A 13,225-nucleotide genomic window follows, 5' to 3' on the forward strand; every position below is an offset into this window, starting at 1 on the left:
CCACCGATTGGATTATTTTTTGTGGCATTCCCATAGTTGATGGTATGGTTCACAACTTTGCATTGGTGGTGTCTTGAAATAGCCAATCATTTTGCAAGCTCCGCTACGCATCTTTTCCAGCTCTGGCATGAGAATACTCTTCTTTACCATGAGATTTAACGAGTGCGTAAAGCGGTAAATGTGACTTGGGTTCAACTGGTTCGTGCTTGATGTAATAGTTACAATGCCACTTACCTTCTCCAATATGTCACGCAGCCATTAAATTGCCTGTCGCTTCTCCAATTTGAGCTGCTGGGTGAATCTGAAAATGTTGTACCCCTGGAATTGTAGTGACCAGATTACAGTCATCTTTGATATAGTGGCATGTAACTGGAAGATCTCCGCCCCATATTAATGGATGTCCACATGAAAGCAGTTGGGGCATACGGCTGGGGTCAGCTTCACGTCAACTATTGCTTCTCTTGCTTCTCTTGTCACACTGTACTTTGCATCCGCCATTGCATTCACAGCTTCCCTGCTAGGAATGGTGTCGTCAAGATCGGGGATGTTAACGATGTTTTGAAATCCTCATCCTCAACCATTTTAAAAGACTTAACATTAACAATTATGTTTATCCAGGCCTCATTCTTGATACTGGAAACAGTAAGATTACAGTTTGGAGACTCTAAATAAGCATCATGAGTGTAAAAATAAATTCAGATTTCATACTTTAGTGTTCATTTCACTTCATTAGAAAACAACAGCTAACTGTTAGGATGCCCAGTATAGACACTCTTACAAGCTGGCTGGGCATGACTGTCATACCTGGCACGCAAGTGTCTCAATATGGATGAGGTGTTGTACAACTGTTGGGTGCACAGTAAGCACCGCACTGGGGAAAAGGCAACGAATAAATTTCGATTATTGGTTATACACGTGAGACACATTTATCAATAGAAGTAATATTACAATTGCATCAAACAATTGTAATTGTAAAATTAAAATTGTAAAATTATCCCAAACGTTAGGACACCGCTTTCCACTGACACCTGCCGCAAAATATTGAGGCTCGACGGTTAAACCGACTAACAGAGCATCACAATTTCAAATCAATGAAACGCAGTAGAATAGTTTTTATTTATTTTTTATTTTTTTTATTTTCAACTAAGAGTCGAGGTTTAATGTTACAGGACGCGCGCTGACGGAGTCACAGCAGCGGTAGCAGCCAACATGGAGGACGGCTTCTGACGTCACTTGTTTGGACTCTCCAGACAAATATGGCTAAATAGAATCCAATGTCAATAATACAAACGGGAATGAGGAGACATAAAGACATTCGTTTTGTATGCAATCAAATAACTGTAAGAGTGAACAGGATTAAAGTCTTGTGAGAAATGTTTAATTCTACAAAAAAAAATGGAAAAAATGAATAAATAAATGGCAAGGGGAATACAATATGTGTTTAACTCAGTGGTTCTAAAGGAATATCAAGGTTTAAGGATTGTTTTACATAATTCAAAATCATTTACAAAGAACGTAAAATTGGGGGAATATTTTTGCATTCTGTTTTTGTGTATGAAGAAATTGGCCGGACATAAAATAACATTGACACATAGTGTATCACTTTTGTTGCTTAAAAGTTAAAAAGTTAAAATGTTAAACAATCTCTTGAGAAAGAAATTGGTGACGATGGAAATTTGTCTAATTTTTAGCCCAAAAGCCTTGTACTTTTTCGCATGAGAAAAATATAGAGTTTGTGGTTTCAATGTTGTCTTCAAAAAATACAAATATCATCTTCGATATTAAAGCGTAAGATGGGGAGATGTCATTCATAACTTACCTGAAAAATCATTGACGTATGAAGCGTTGAACGCCATGGGTCACGTGTTTCCTGTGCTTTGACGCAAGTTCCGATACACTGTTTCAAAACAATTTGCTACTGAAAGACCGGCACGAGCTCAAACCCTCCTACGTCGTTTGTCCATCCCTAGCCAGAAATACTGGAGGTACTTCCGGGTCACATGTCACCGTGTAGCTCCCGTGTTTCTGTACAGTTATGTTTATAATTCTCGTCAGATAAATTGTTTGGGGGCTTGCCAGCGTCCACTAATGACTTTCATGTTTTTTATTTACTGACTGTCATGTTTACTCGTTGTCCCGGAAGCGTCCTGCCGCGACGCGTGTCAACATTTGACACCAAACGTCGTCGCATCAATCCGTCTCCACTCCTAACAAGGGCACGCTGCTCTCAGGATGTAGATCAACTCACAACTTTACTGCAACTGGCTGAGGACAGATTCTATGTCTCCCCTGGTCAAACTAACTTTGAGCTGTTCACGCGTGGGTTACGATGCAGCTACGGACCCCTGGGTACGGAGCTTAAGAGGAACATGCTGGAGCAGTGGTGGCACTCGTTGACCGGCTCTTCAGCTCAGGTGTTTGGGATAAACACGGCGAGCACCGGGGTCCAGCAGGGTGACGCGGGTGGAGGAGGTCAGGTAAGAATTGTGAGGTCTGAAATGATGGAAAAAGTGCTGAAGCAGGCGTTAAACAAGGAGCAGCTCATTCAGGAGATTCTCCTGCTCCTGCAGCGGTCCCCGTCGGCGAGAACTAACCTGCTCCAAGGTATGAATACACTATTTTTATACGCTCGTGTAATGCTTGTTACAAGCCCAAACATTTTAAGCACAAAATGCACAAACATGCAACGTTCACTGGATACAGATATTTAAACGACATCATTAACGAGTTGTCAGATGAAGCTGTCTGGGCACAAATGCTTTTACAATTAACACTTCCAGCTGTTTAACCTTTATAAAAGGTTAAAGGTTAAATAAAGTTTAAAAAAACTTTCCTTTGCAGAAACCCTTCCCAACAGGTAGTGAATGTTCTGCTTTCCCCTTCCATGTGAAAATATTGGAAAACAATTGCTCTTATTAGCAGAAGTAGTTTGAGTAAAACTTGATAGAATCAAAATAATGAATCCTGCTTCTTTCTTCTAGCTTTTATGAATATAGATTAATTTGTCAGTATTCAGGTATCCACTACGCTCTTCAAGCGGACTTACTCACCGTACAGTTTTGCAGTCAGAAGTTAATAAGTAAAACTGAATTTATAACTTACGTGGAACATCCTCAATTGTCAAACCCAGAGCAAACAAAGAGCAAATACATACTTTCTCTCTCTTTGTGTGACAGAAATTATAATAATCTGATTGAATAATGTTCTTAAAATTACTGGTAATAGCTAGAAGATGAGCAGATAAACTTTTGACAATGGAGAACTTTCTTCGCTCATGCACATGCTTTCCATGTGACCTGACATCTACATGTGTGGTTTTCTTCTCAGGGGCTTTGGAGCAGTTCGTCCCCTTGTTCAAGTTGGTGAACAGGAAACTTCCTTTTGGTCTTGCTGAGGTCGGGCAATGCTTCCAGCCCACAGATGGCTCTGGTTGGTGAGGCCTCTTCTGATCTGTGCTGTGCAAGTGTGTTTTGCTTTGTAACACTATGGTGTTTCATACTGTGCTAAAACTGATCATAAACGTTTGGATTTAAAGTCTAAGAAATGTGTGACTGTGAATGAGAGGGACCTTAGAGTGACCCAAGTAGAATGATGAGGATACAGGGAGTTTGACCTAGAGATAAAGAAGGTGGAGGATTTTAAACTTTATTAATTCGCATAGGGGAAATTCTTTTGTCACAGCAGTGTTACAGTTATGTCAGAAATAAATATGAATATAAATACAAATATAAATAGACAGTTAGAAGACAGAAGATAGCAAAGACATCCACAAATAAATAGACAGTAGAGGGAACAACATCAGGTATTGAGAATGGACAATAGAATGGAACAGTAAGAGTGAAAAATAGACTACCAAAACTAAACGACAACATAAGTAGAGTGACAATAGTAATGACAAGAATACAATAAGTACACAAAAATTGGCAGGATGCAGAATGGCCAGGACCAAGAAGGATAAAAAAAGACAGCAGAGTTAGTGCATGACATGTGAATGGGTGAGGTAGTGAGGTTGTGGTAGCAGCACAGATGCACCTTAAGCCAGTCAGAGTTGTGTGCCATCCAGACTGCTGTTATACAGTCTGATGGTTTTATTTATTTATCCTTTATTTAACCAGGAAAGTCCCATTGAGATTAAAAACCTCTTTTTCAAGGGAGTCCTGGTTATGGGCAGAAAGAGGCGTCTAAAGCGTTCAGTTCTCCACCATGGTGGGATGAACCGTTGGCTGAAAGAGCTGCCCATCAGCCACAGCTCGTTATGCAGAGAGTGGGAAGGATTGTCCAGGATAGCAGGATAGCTCCCAGTTTGTCCATCACCATCCCTACTGCCACCAATTGAAGATGGTCCAGATTCAGTCCCACCAATGAGCAGGCTTTCCTCACTATCTTGTAGAGCCTTTTGACCTCACCGGTCCTTGCACCGCCCCACCAGCACACTATAGCAAAGAAGAGTGCGCTGGCTATCATAGACTGGTAGGTCTTGAGGAGCCCGCTACAGACACCAGACGACCTCAGTCTCTTCGGGAAGAACATCCTGCTCTGACTCTTCCTGTCGAGTGAACCAGTGATGTGTGACCAGTCCAGTTTATTGTTTATGTGGACCCCAAGGTACTTGTAGGAGTCCACTATCTCCACCCCTTTACCTTGGCTGGTGATTGGTACCTGTCTCCTCCGATTCTTCCGGAAGTTCAGAACCACCTCCTTGGTATTGGAGATGTTGAGTAGGAGGTGGTTCTGGTTTCTCCACTCAACAAAACTCGTGATCAGACCTCTGCACTCCTCCTCGTTGTCATCGTTGATGCATCCAATGATGGTAGAGTCACTGGAGAACTTCTGGAGGTGGCAGGAACTGGAGTTGTACCGGAAGTCAGAGGTGAAGAGGAATGGAGACAGGACGGTACTTTGGGGCACTCCTGTGCTGCACGCCACAGCCTCAGAAACACAGCCTTTCACCCTGACATACTGCAGCCATCCTGTAAGGTAGTCCAGGATCTAGACACCTTGAGGACCCTGAGGCCAATGTTGTCCGCCCCACTGGCTTTGCTCTGCCTCAACCTGGTGAACTCCCTCTGCACCTGGCTAGAGGTGGGGGTGAGGCAGGGTCAGGGAGGGCTGTCCTCAGAAGCTGCTGCTGGTGGGCAGGAGGAGGGGGATGGGGGGAGGCAAGGTGTAATGGGGGGGCAGAGCATACAGCAGGGGTGTGAGGGAGTGAGGAGGGGGGGATGGGAGACCAGAGCTCACTTGGGTATCAAACCCAAGCAGAGACAAAGAGGAGCTGAAGAAGGTGCAGACTGAGCTGAGGGAGAAGATCGCAGAGGGCAAGGACAGTTATAGGAGAAAGCTGGAGAGCAAACTCCAGCAGAACAACATGAGGGAGGTGTGGAGTGGGTTGAAAACCATCACTGGCCGTGGAAAACAAGGAAGCCAGATGATGGTTGGAGACCTGCATGAGGCCAACGAACTAAACCTTTTTCAACAGTTTGATGAAGAAGCCTCTGCCCACCCTCCCTCCAGCTCCGCTCAGGACTTTCCTCCCCCTGCGCCCTCACCCCTCACCTCTAAGACTTTTACCCCTCCCCCACGCACCTCTTCTGCTTCCCTGTTTGATGTCTTGTTTACACCTCAGCCCTCCTGCCCCCCAATGGGACTCTCACCATCCCCTCCTGTTACCTTCACCGCTGAGGAGGTGAGGAGAGAGTTCAGTCGCCTTCATCCCAGGAAAGCCGCCGGCCCTGATGGACTGAGCCCAAGAGTGCTGAAAGGATGTGCCTCGCAGCTGTGTGGGATCTTTACCCATCTCTTTAACCTGAGCCTGATCCAGATGGTTGTCCCTGACTGGTGGAAAACCTCATGTCTGGTCCGAGTGCCCAAGAAGAAGAATCGCAGCACACACAGACCAGTGGCCCTGACATCACATGTCACGAAGTCGCTGGAGAGGCTCGTCCTGAGGCACCTTCGTAATGTTGTCGGACCTTCGCTGGACCCCCTGCAGTTCGCTTACCAGCCCCGGATTGGAGTGGAAGACGCCATCATCTTCCTGCTGCACAGAGTATACACCCACCTTGAGGAGGCAGGAAGCATTGTGAGAGTCATGTTCTTTGACTTCTCCAGTGCTTTCAACACCATTCGACCTGCCCTGCTGAACAGGAAGCTTCTGGACATGCAGGTGGATGCTCCACTCGTGGCCTGGATCAACAACTACCTCACAGGTCGACCGCAGTACGTGAGGCTGGGAAACATCCCGTCGAACACCATTGTGAGCGTCACGGGGACGCCACAGGGGACGACGGTCCTGTCTCCTTTCCTGTTCATGCTCTATACCTCAGACTTCAGGTTCTCCTCGCAGTCCTGCCACCTGCAGAAATTCTCAGATGACTCTGCCATCGTGGGCTGCATCAACGGAGGCCAGGAGGAGGAGTACAGGAGCGTGGTGGACAGGTTTGTGGAGTGGTGTGGACTGAACCACCTGCAGCTCAATGTGTCTAAGACAAAGGAGCTGGTGGTGGATTTCAGGAAACGAAGGACCCACCTGAATCCGGTCACCATCAGGGGTACAGAAGTGGACATTGTGGACACCTACAAATACCTGGGTGTCCGCTTGGACAATAAACTGGACTGGACCTTTAACACCAATGCCATCATCAAGAAGGGTCAGAGCCGTCTGTTCTTCCTCAGGAGGCTCAGATCTTTCAACATCTGCAGGACCATGCTGCAGATGTTTTACCACTCGGTGGTGTCCAGCGCCATCTTCTACGCTGTTGTGTGCTGGGGCAGCAGGCTCAAGACAGCTGACACCAACAGACTCAACAAGCTCATTAGGAGAGCTGGGTCTGTCCTGGGAGTGGAACTGGAGTCTGTTGTGCAGGTTTCAGAGAGAAGGATGATGAGTAAGCTCCTCAGCATCATGGACAACATCCATCACCCCCTGCATGCCACGTTGACGTCCTGTCAGAGCTCTTTCAGTCGTAGACTGATACCACCAAGGAGCTCCACTGAATGCCAGAGGAGGTCTTTCCTACCTGAGGCTATCAGACTTTTTAATTCCTCTTCCCTCAGCCGCAGGGAATCTTCAATCTTTGTAGTTACAGTTAACAGTTAGGACAATTTGTATTTCTTATTCTTCCTCCTTTCTATTATTATCTATTACTGTTATGTTTTTTACTTGAAACTCTGGCACAACAATTTCCTTCGGGATAAATAAAGTTGTTGTCATCTCATCTCAAACCTATTGAAGAAAAGGTTTTGCGCCACAGCAAACTCAGGGCCACCTTTGGCTCCAGGTGTGGTTTTACCACAGCCTGTCTTCTTCCTCACCTCCCTCCAAACCTCTCTTGTTTTGCTCTGCTCCATTTTGGACTCAACCTTCTCCTTATACTTGAGTTTTGCCTCCTTCAGTTTCCTTCTCAGCTCCTTCTGGGCGACCCTGAAGGTCTGGTGGTCCTTCGCCATGAAGGCTCTCTTCATTCTGTTAAAAAGGCTTTTGATGTTCTTGTTGATCCATGACTTGTTGTTATTGAAACAACTGACCTTTTTTGATGGGACTATGTTGTCTTTGCATGAGTTAATATAGTCTGTTAAACAACAGGAGAGGCCCTCCATGTCGCCACTAAAGCCTTTTTCAAAAAGGCTCCAGTCAGTGACATCGAAGCACTCCTGCAATGCCTCCTTTGTGGATTTGGACCAGATCTTCACAGACCTGGTGCTGGCCACCTGCCCCTTCACCATCGGTGTCTAAGAGTACCAGGTTATGCTGCGAGTTGACTAGAGGGGGGAAGAGGAAGACTTGTATGCATTCGTCACGTTTGCATACAGGAGGTTCAGGGTTTTATTCCCTCTAGTTGCACAGTCTACGTATTGGGTGAAAGCTGGGGAGAACGTGAGTGAGGGGGACGTGGTTGAAGACCCCGCTGATCGCTGGGGTGGCGTGTCTGCACGTCCGCGATCACCGAGTGGATGACATCACCACGTGGCCGCGGCCGTAGATGGAGGAACGTAGACGAGAACCAGGATGGAGTGTGAAAACAAACGCGGGAGCTGGTAGAGGCGAAGTCCTACCGCCATGAGCTCCACATCGGGGATGTACACAGAGACCTTCACTGTGATATGACCGGGGTTGCAGACAGCAAGCACTCTTCCTCTCCTCGTGCCACTCTGCCTCACCTGGTCCGCGTGTATCAGCGTGAAGCTGATCGCTGTCTGGTATGTTCATCTGTAGCCAGGTCTCTGTGAAGCACAGCATGCTACATTCCCTGTAGACATGCTGGCTGTCGACGAGGGCTGTCAAGTTGTCGGCAAGCAACCTCACGTTCCCCATGATGACCCAGGGCAGGAAAGGCTTTCATTTCCTGTCTCTCTCGGTCGGTTCTTTCACTTTTGCGCCAGTGCTCCGCCATAGTTACTCAAGGATGCGCGTAGCGGGAAGTCCGGCTCCTTTTCTCAGTTGGAGAAGTTCCTCTCGGGTGTATTTTATCATTTTACCCAGTTTAGGTTAGTGAAGAAAGGTCTGGGATTTAAAAAAGTGTGCATTTATGTTTCTCCCTCGGTGTCTGCTGATGATCATTAAATTGGAGACTGTTCCAGAGCTTCGGTGTGATCATTATTGCAACCTCATCATCCTTTTATTTGAGTTTGAGGGTTGCAGAGTGTTTAATATCATGTAACTCTTACATACTGTAAAAAGAATGTAACAAAGATTGAGCTGCAATATATTACTTTTAACAATAAGGGTCACTTGTCTTTATTTAATCGTTTGATTGATTTCAACATTGAATACCCTGAGGTAAAAAGCAATTATTCAACTTTCAAAGCAGAAGAAAAATATCTAAAAGTCATGTTGTATTTTAAAATATAAAATGCACCCTTGAGAAAACAAGGTCAAACTACCTAAAAATATGCAGGTATAAATAAATAAATAAATGAATGAATAAATAAATGGCAAGTAAAGGATCACAAATGAGAAACAAAGTGTGCACGACTCCTTTCACGTATCCTCAGGTTCAGACAAAGTATTATCAAATTTCATTACATAAATTTGGAACTTGAATCTGGTAATAACAATGTTATTAACTGATGCTGTGACTATAAACAAATATCTTTGTGTCTGTGAGTCCAGCTGAAGTCACCCTGGCGTCCCTTGTGTGGTTTTGCTCCCCCCGAACCGCCACCCAGTGGCTGGATCACTGGGCACGACAGAGGCTGAAATGGTGGAGGAAGGTAGGTGTCTGAAGACGCTGTTTTTGTGAAAGATTGTTCATAGCAGGGGCCGCAACCCCCTTGCCTGCGGAAAGTTTCATTGTTAAAATTTGAGCAATGTAATTTTTTTTGTCAATTAATTTAGTTCATGTATCATGAATAAAGAAGTAATTTAGTTGTCAGGTTTGATGTTATTATCACATGCACTTTGATTTTTGAATGAAATTATTTCTTTGCCTCCTTTCTTATTTCGCTAATTCACAATTTGTCAATCAGAAATCAATGTATTATGGCGAGCTGGGGTTTAGCAAACAACAGAGTCAAAGATAAATTCTCTTTACAAGATGGGTTTAATTTAACAGACAACAAACAGCTGAAATCTGGGGGTTGTCTCTCTCAGCACTAACAGCTAGCGTGAGGGTGCAGTTCCCTTTTATAAATTAAAGGTGCATGTTAGTGTCACACATCGAACACAACATTGTACAATTATTCAACCATGGAGTTCTTTAACATAGAACCAAGATACGATGAGCTCCCAACAGTCACCATCATTCGCAAAAGATTCTGGGGTTCCCCAACGCTACAGTAAAATTAAATGTATTATTAATATATAAATCAAAAATTAATTACAGTATAATGCAACCGGTAGACGGATATTATACAATCTACAGCCTGCAGTACATTATAAACCAGCATTAGTATCATCATAAAAATATTCATGGTGGACTACGATCTATGATTAACTTTAAGATCCAGACTATCAAGGACAACACTGGTTACATCCCATGTCATTTTGTTCCTTGTCCTTTAATCCACGTTCTGTCCAGTTTGCCCTGTCGCCATCAGATTTCAGGAGTTGTGACATTCCAGAGGGAGAACTTGAAGAGATGGTAACCCATGGTGTGAGGATTGTCTACAGTTTCCCGTGGGGTCAGGAGACACTGGAGACGCTGTGTAGCCGAGGAGATGCAGAGCTCCTGCAAACACACAGTGGAGCCCGCTCCAAAGTGCAGGTCAGCTCGTTGTTTCATTATGTCTTCCCCTGGACACTGGCTTAGTGACTATATAATGAATCAGTTGCACTTACTGTCATGTGACTTGAGATTAAAACAAAGCCTAATATGTTTCCTCTCAATTTCCCACTGCATTTTTTGCAGAATAAAAGTCTTACAATGTTAAATTTTCAATTTTATTAAAAAGCAAGTTCCTCATGAGTGACCAAATAGTGAACAAATCACACTTGGGCCAAAGTTCACAAACAGCATTAACATATTCCTTGGAGTAGTAAGAGTCATCTTCTCGCTGTATCCTTTCTTTTGCAGCTAAACAACAAAAAAATTGCTTGGAGTTAGTAAATATCCTGTAGGCAATGGCACCTGATGGAAAACTACTACCTCATTTGTTCATTCATTTTATTTAATTACGATGGCATCAATACTATAGAAAGAAAACATTTGTTATTAATCCTTATCTTTATATTTCTAAAGTATTCAGAGATAGTAGTATAATATAATCCAATCAATGATAAGAGTGATGAGTTTTGAACACATAACTCCGGTGCTGGCCTCTTTCCACTGGCCTCCCTTTTCAGGCGAGAGCAGAATTTAAGGAGTTGCTTCTCACCTGTAAATAGTCAATGGCATTGCACCATCTTATCGATCTGATTTGGTGAAGCCATATGTGCCTGCATGTGCTCTGTGCTCCCGGGGTTCTAGTCTTTTTTTTGTGTCCCAAGTGTCCAGAAAAAGGCTGTTTTGAGAGGGTCCTTTCTATTTGTACACCAATATTGTGGAACCGTCTGCCTTTTGACATTGGCGAGCTGGCTCTATTGATGTCTTTAAAGCAGGGGCCAAATGCGGCCCTCGGAACAATATTTTGCGGCCCCCTGAAGTCAAATCTTTGTGTTAGTGCGATCCGCGCGTTTTTTCTCACATGCATCGGGGGTTTTATACAGTGGGTTTCATAGAAAAAAAAAGGCATGTAAAAAAAAAGGGACTTTGCAATGTATTTTTTGCTCCAAATTTGAAAACAAACGATTTTTTGAAAAAGATCTTTCTTTTCTTATGTTTATAAGAACCAGAAAAACGATAGGAAAAAAAAAACAGCAAAATTAAAAACATTGATTTAATAACCAGAATAGCAACCAATAACCCTGTAAACATCATACCTCCTCCCATGCCACTAATCAGTTTTCTAATAAATTCTAGTGGCAAATTTTCCCACAGTGACAAGATTTTCTCTTTTATCCCAACAATATTTTTTGGGTGTAATTCCATTAATTCTTTTTTAATAGTCATTTTTAATATTAATTTGTCATGTATTTTTTAGAGGAGCAGTTCATTACATATAAAGATTTTCATAATATACCCGTTTACCTCCTTTACACTAAAACAAAGGAAAAATTTGGACTTAGTGCTACTTTTAGGTAATGTTTTACTGGTCTGGCCCCATCAAATAAGGGTGTATGTGGCCCCCGGACCAAAATGAGTTTGATACCCCTGCTTTAAAGCAATGCTGAAGACCGACTTGTTTGCTGCTGTATATGGGTCTTGAGTGGTGTTCGTGTGAGTTCATTTTTTTATTTCTTTTTTCCTGGGCAGCATGGTGGAATGGCGTTAGCACTTACACCTAACAGCCAGAAGGCTGCTGGTTCAATTTGAACAGGAGGATTATTTGAATAGAGTTTGCATGTTTTCCACATTCTCGTGGGGTTCCTCTGGGGTTTTCTGATTCCCTTCCATCGTCCAAAAAAATGCTGTAAGTTCATTGGATGCTATGAGTAATTATATAGTGTTTTTCTTTTTTTCATTCCTTAGTGCCAAGATCGGCATAAGACAGTTCCTCATGTTGTGTCTTTAACGGGAAACATGGACCGAGGTATGATGGCCATTCTGTCCAACTCACTCCAGCTCCACAGGAGAGACGACAGCAAGCGGAAGCTGCAGCAGAGAAAAGTAAAGATGTTTGACATGAGTGACCCCATTTGGAAATCTGTGACTCACGTCACACAGCTGATTTGGTTGCCTTTATTTACTATGTGTTTTATTCATCAGTGTTTCATTTACCAAATAGAGGTTTAACTGGTTATATTTTACTGATATCAGGTTCTAAAGTTGAACCCAGTTTTGGCTCCAGTCAAAGTTGCTCTGGACATTAGCAGGGGACCTACAATGGAGTTGAGACAGGTATAAGGAATTGATTCATCTTCATTCAAATGTATAAATACACATCTGGTAGGAGATGCAAATGTTGAAGACATGATAAATATAATGAATTTTGATGAATGTACATGACTGTCAATATGATCTCCTTTAAAGGTTTGTGAAGGCCTTCTGATGGAGTTTAAGGAAGCTAAAATCTCTGCATGGCCTGGATACCTTGAAACTATGGCAACATCAATGGAGCAGCCAAATGCAAAGTAAAGTATTTCTGTAGTCTTTGAGAAACAGCTGAAGTAAGGTGTCCTTTAGTAGAATATTGGCTGATACCTGGTGACTGAAAAAGCTGGAACAACTTTTACTGATGTACCATTTTGTCACCACCTTCCAGGTATGATGAGATGGGAGTGCTTTTCACTGTCGTCATCAGTGAGAAAACATTGGAGAGTGGCCTCCTTCAGGTGCGCAGCAGAGACACCACCATCAAGGAGACCATGCACATCTCTGAGATCAAGAACTTTCTCTGTAGATACATTTCCGCTGCAGGCAACATGTAAAGTAACTGTCTGCCACTGAAAGGGCATTTTCACAGTTATTCAGTATTTTTGTATTTTTTAAATACAAAAGTAATAAAAAGAAATTATGGGAAATAATCTGTCTTAGAAATAATAAATAGTGAAAAGGACTCAATTTTCCCCAAAATCTTTTAAGAAAATAAATACAGTTCCAGAAGATTTGGATAGTCATGTCTACAATAAATTTTCTATTCATGTATATTTTCCAAATGATTGCGCAGATTGTTTTTGGTCATGAGTAATCAACGGGGGTGATGTTTACAACATGACATATTGCACACAGTCATTTACACCAGTCATTGT

The 13,225-nt window shown here is 43.2% G+C and overlaps 1 protein-coding gene across 2 annotated transcripts; it reads left to right on the forward strand.

Moving 5' to 3' along the window:
* The first annotated feature begins 1,967 nt into the window (after positions 1-1,967).
* LOC147228072 (DNA polymerase subunit gamma-2-like) lies at positions 1,968-13,118 on the forward strand. Of its 2 annotated transcripts, XM_086156283.1 has the most exons (9): positions 1,968-2,477; positions 2,571-2,604; positions 3,328-3,429; positions 9,110-9,210; positions 10,017-10,202; positions 12,006-12,143; positions 12,294-12,374; positions 12,507-12,607; positions 12,739-13,118. In XM_086156283.1, exons 1-9 carry the CDS (start codon positions 2,121-2,123, stop codon positions 12,902-12,904), a joined length of 1,266 nt encoding a protein of 421 aa, XP_086012409.1. In that variant the 5' UTR covers positions 1,968-2,120; the 3' UTR covers positions 12,905-13,118. The 2 variants fall into 2 exon arrangements, with proteins under 2 accessions (XP_086012409.1, XP_086012408.1); XM_086156282.1 differs by having other exon boundaries at positions 1,969-2,604.
* Positions 13,119-13,225: the final 107 nt, after the last annotated feature.

Source organism: Fistularia commersonii, chromosome 12, assembly GCF_037954325.1.
Source record: "Fistularia commersonii isolate RoL2024-O1a breed Wild chromosome 12, RoL_Fcom_v1.0, whole genome shotgun sequence".
Classification (NCBI taxonomy): domain Eukaryota; kingdom Metazoa; phylum Chordata; class Actinopteri; order Syngnathiformes; family Fistulariidae; genus Fistularia; species Fistularia commersonii.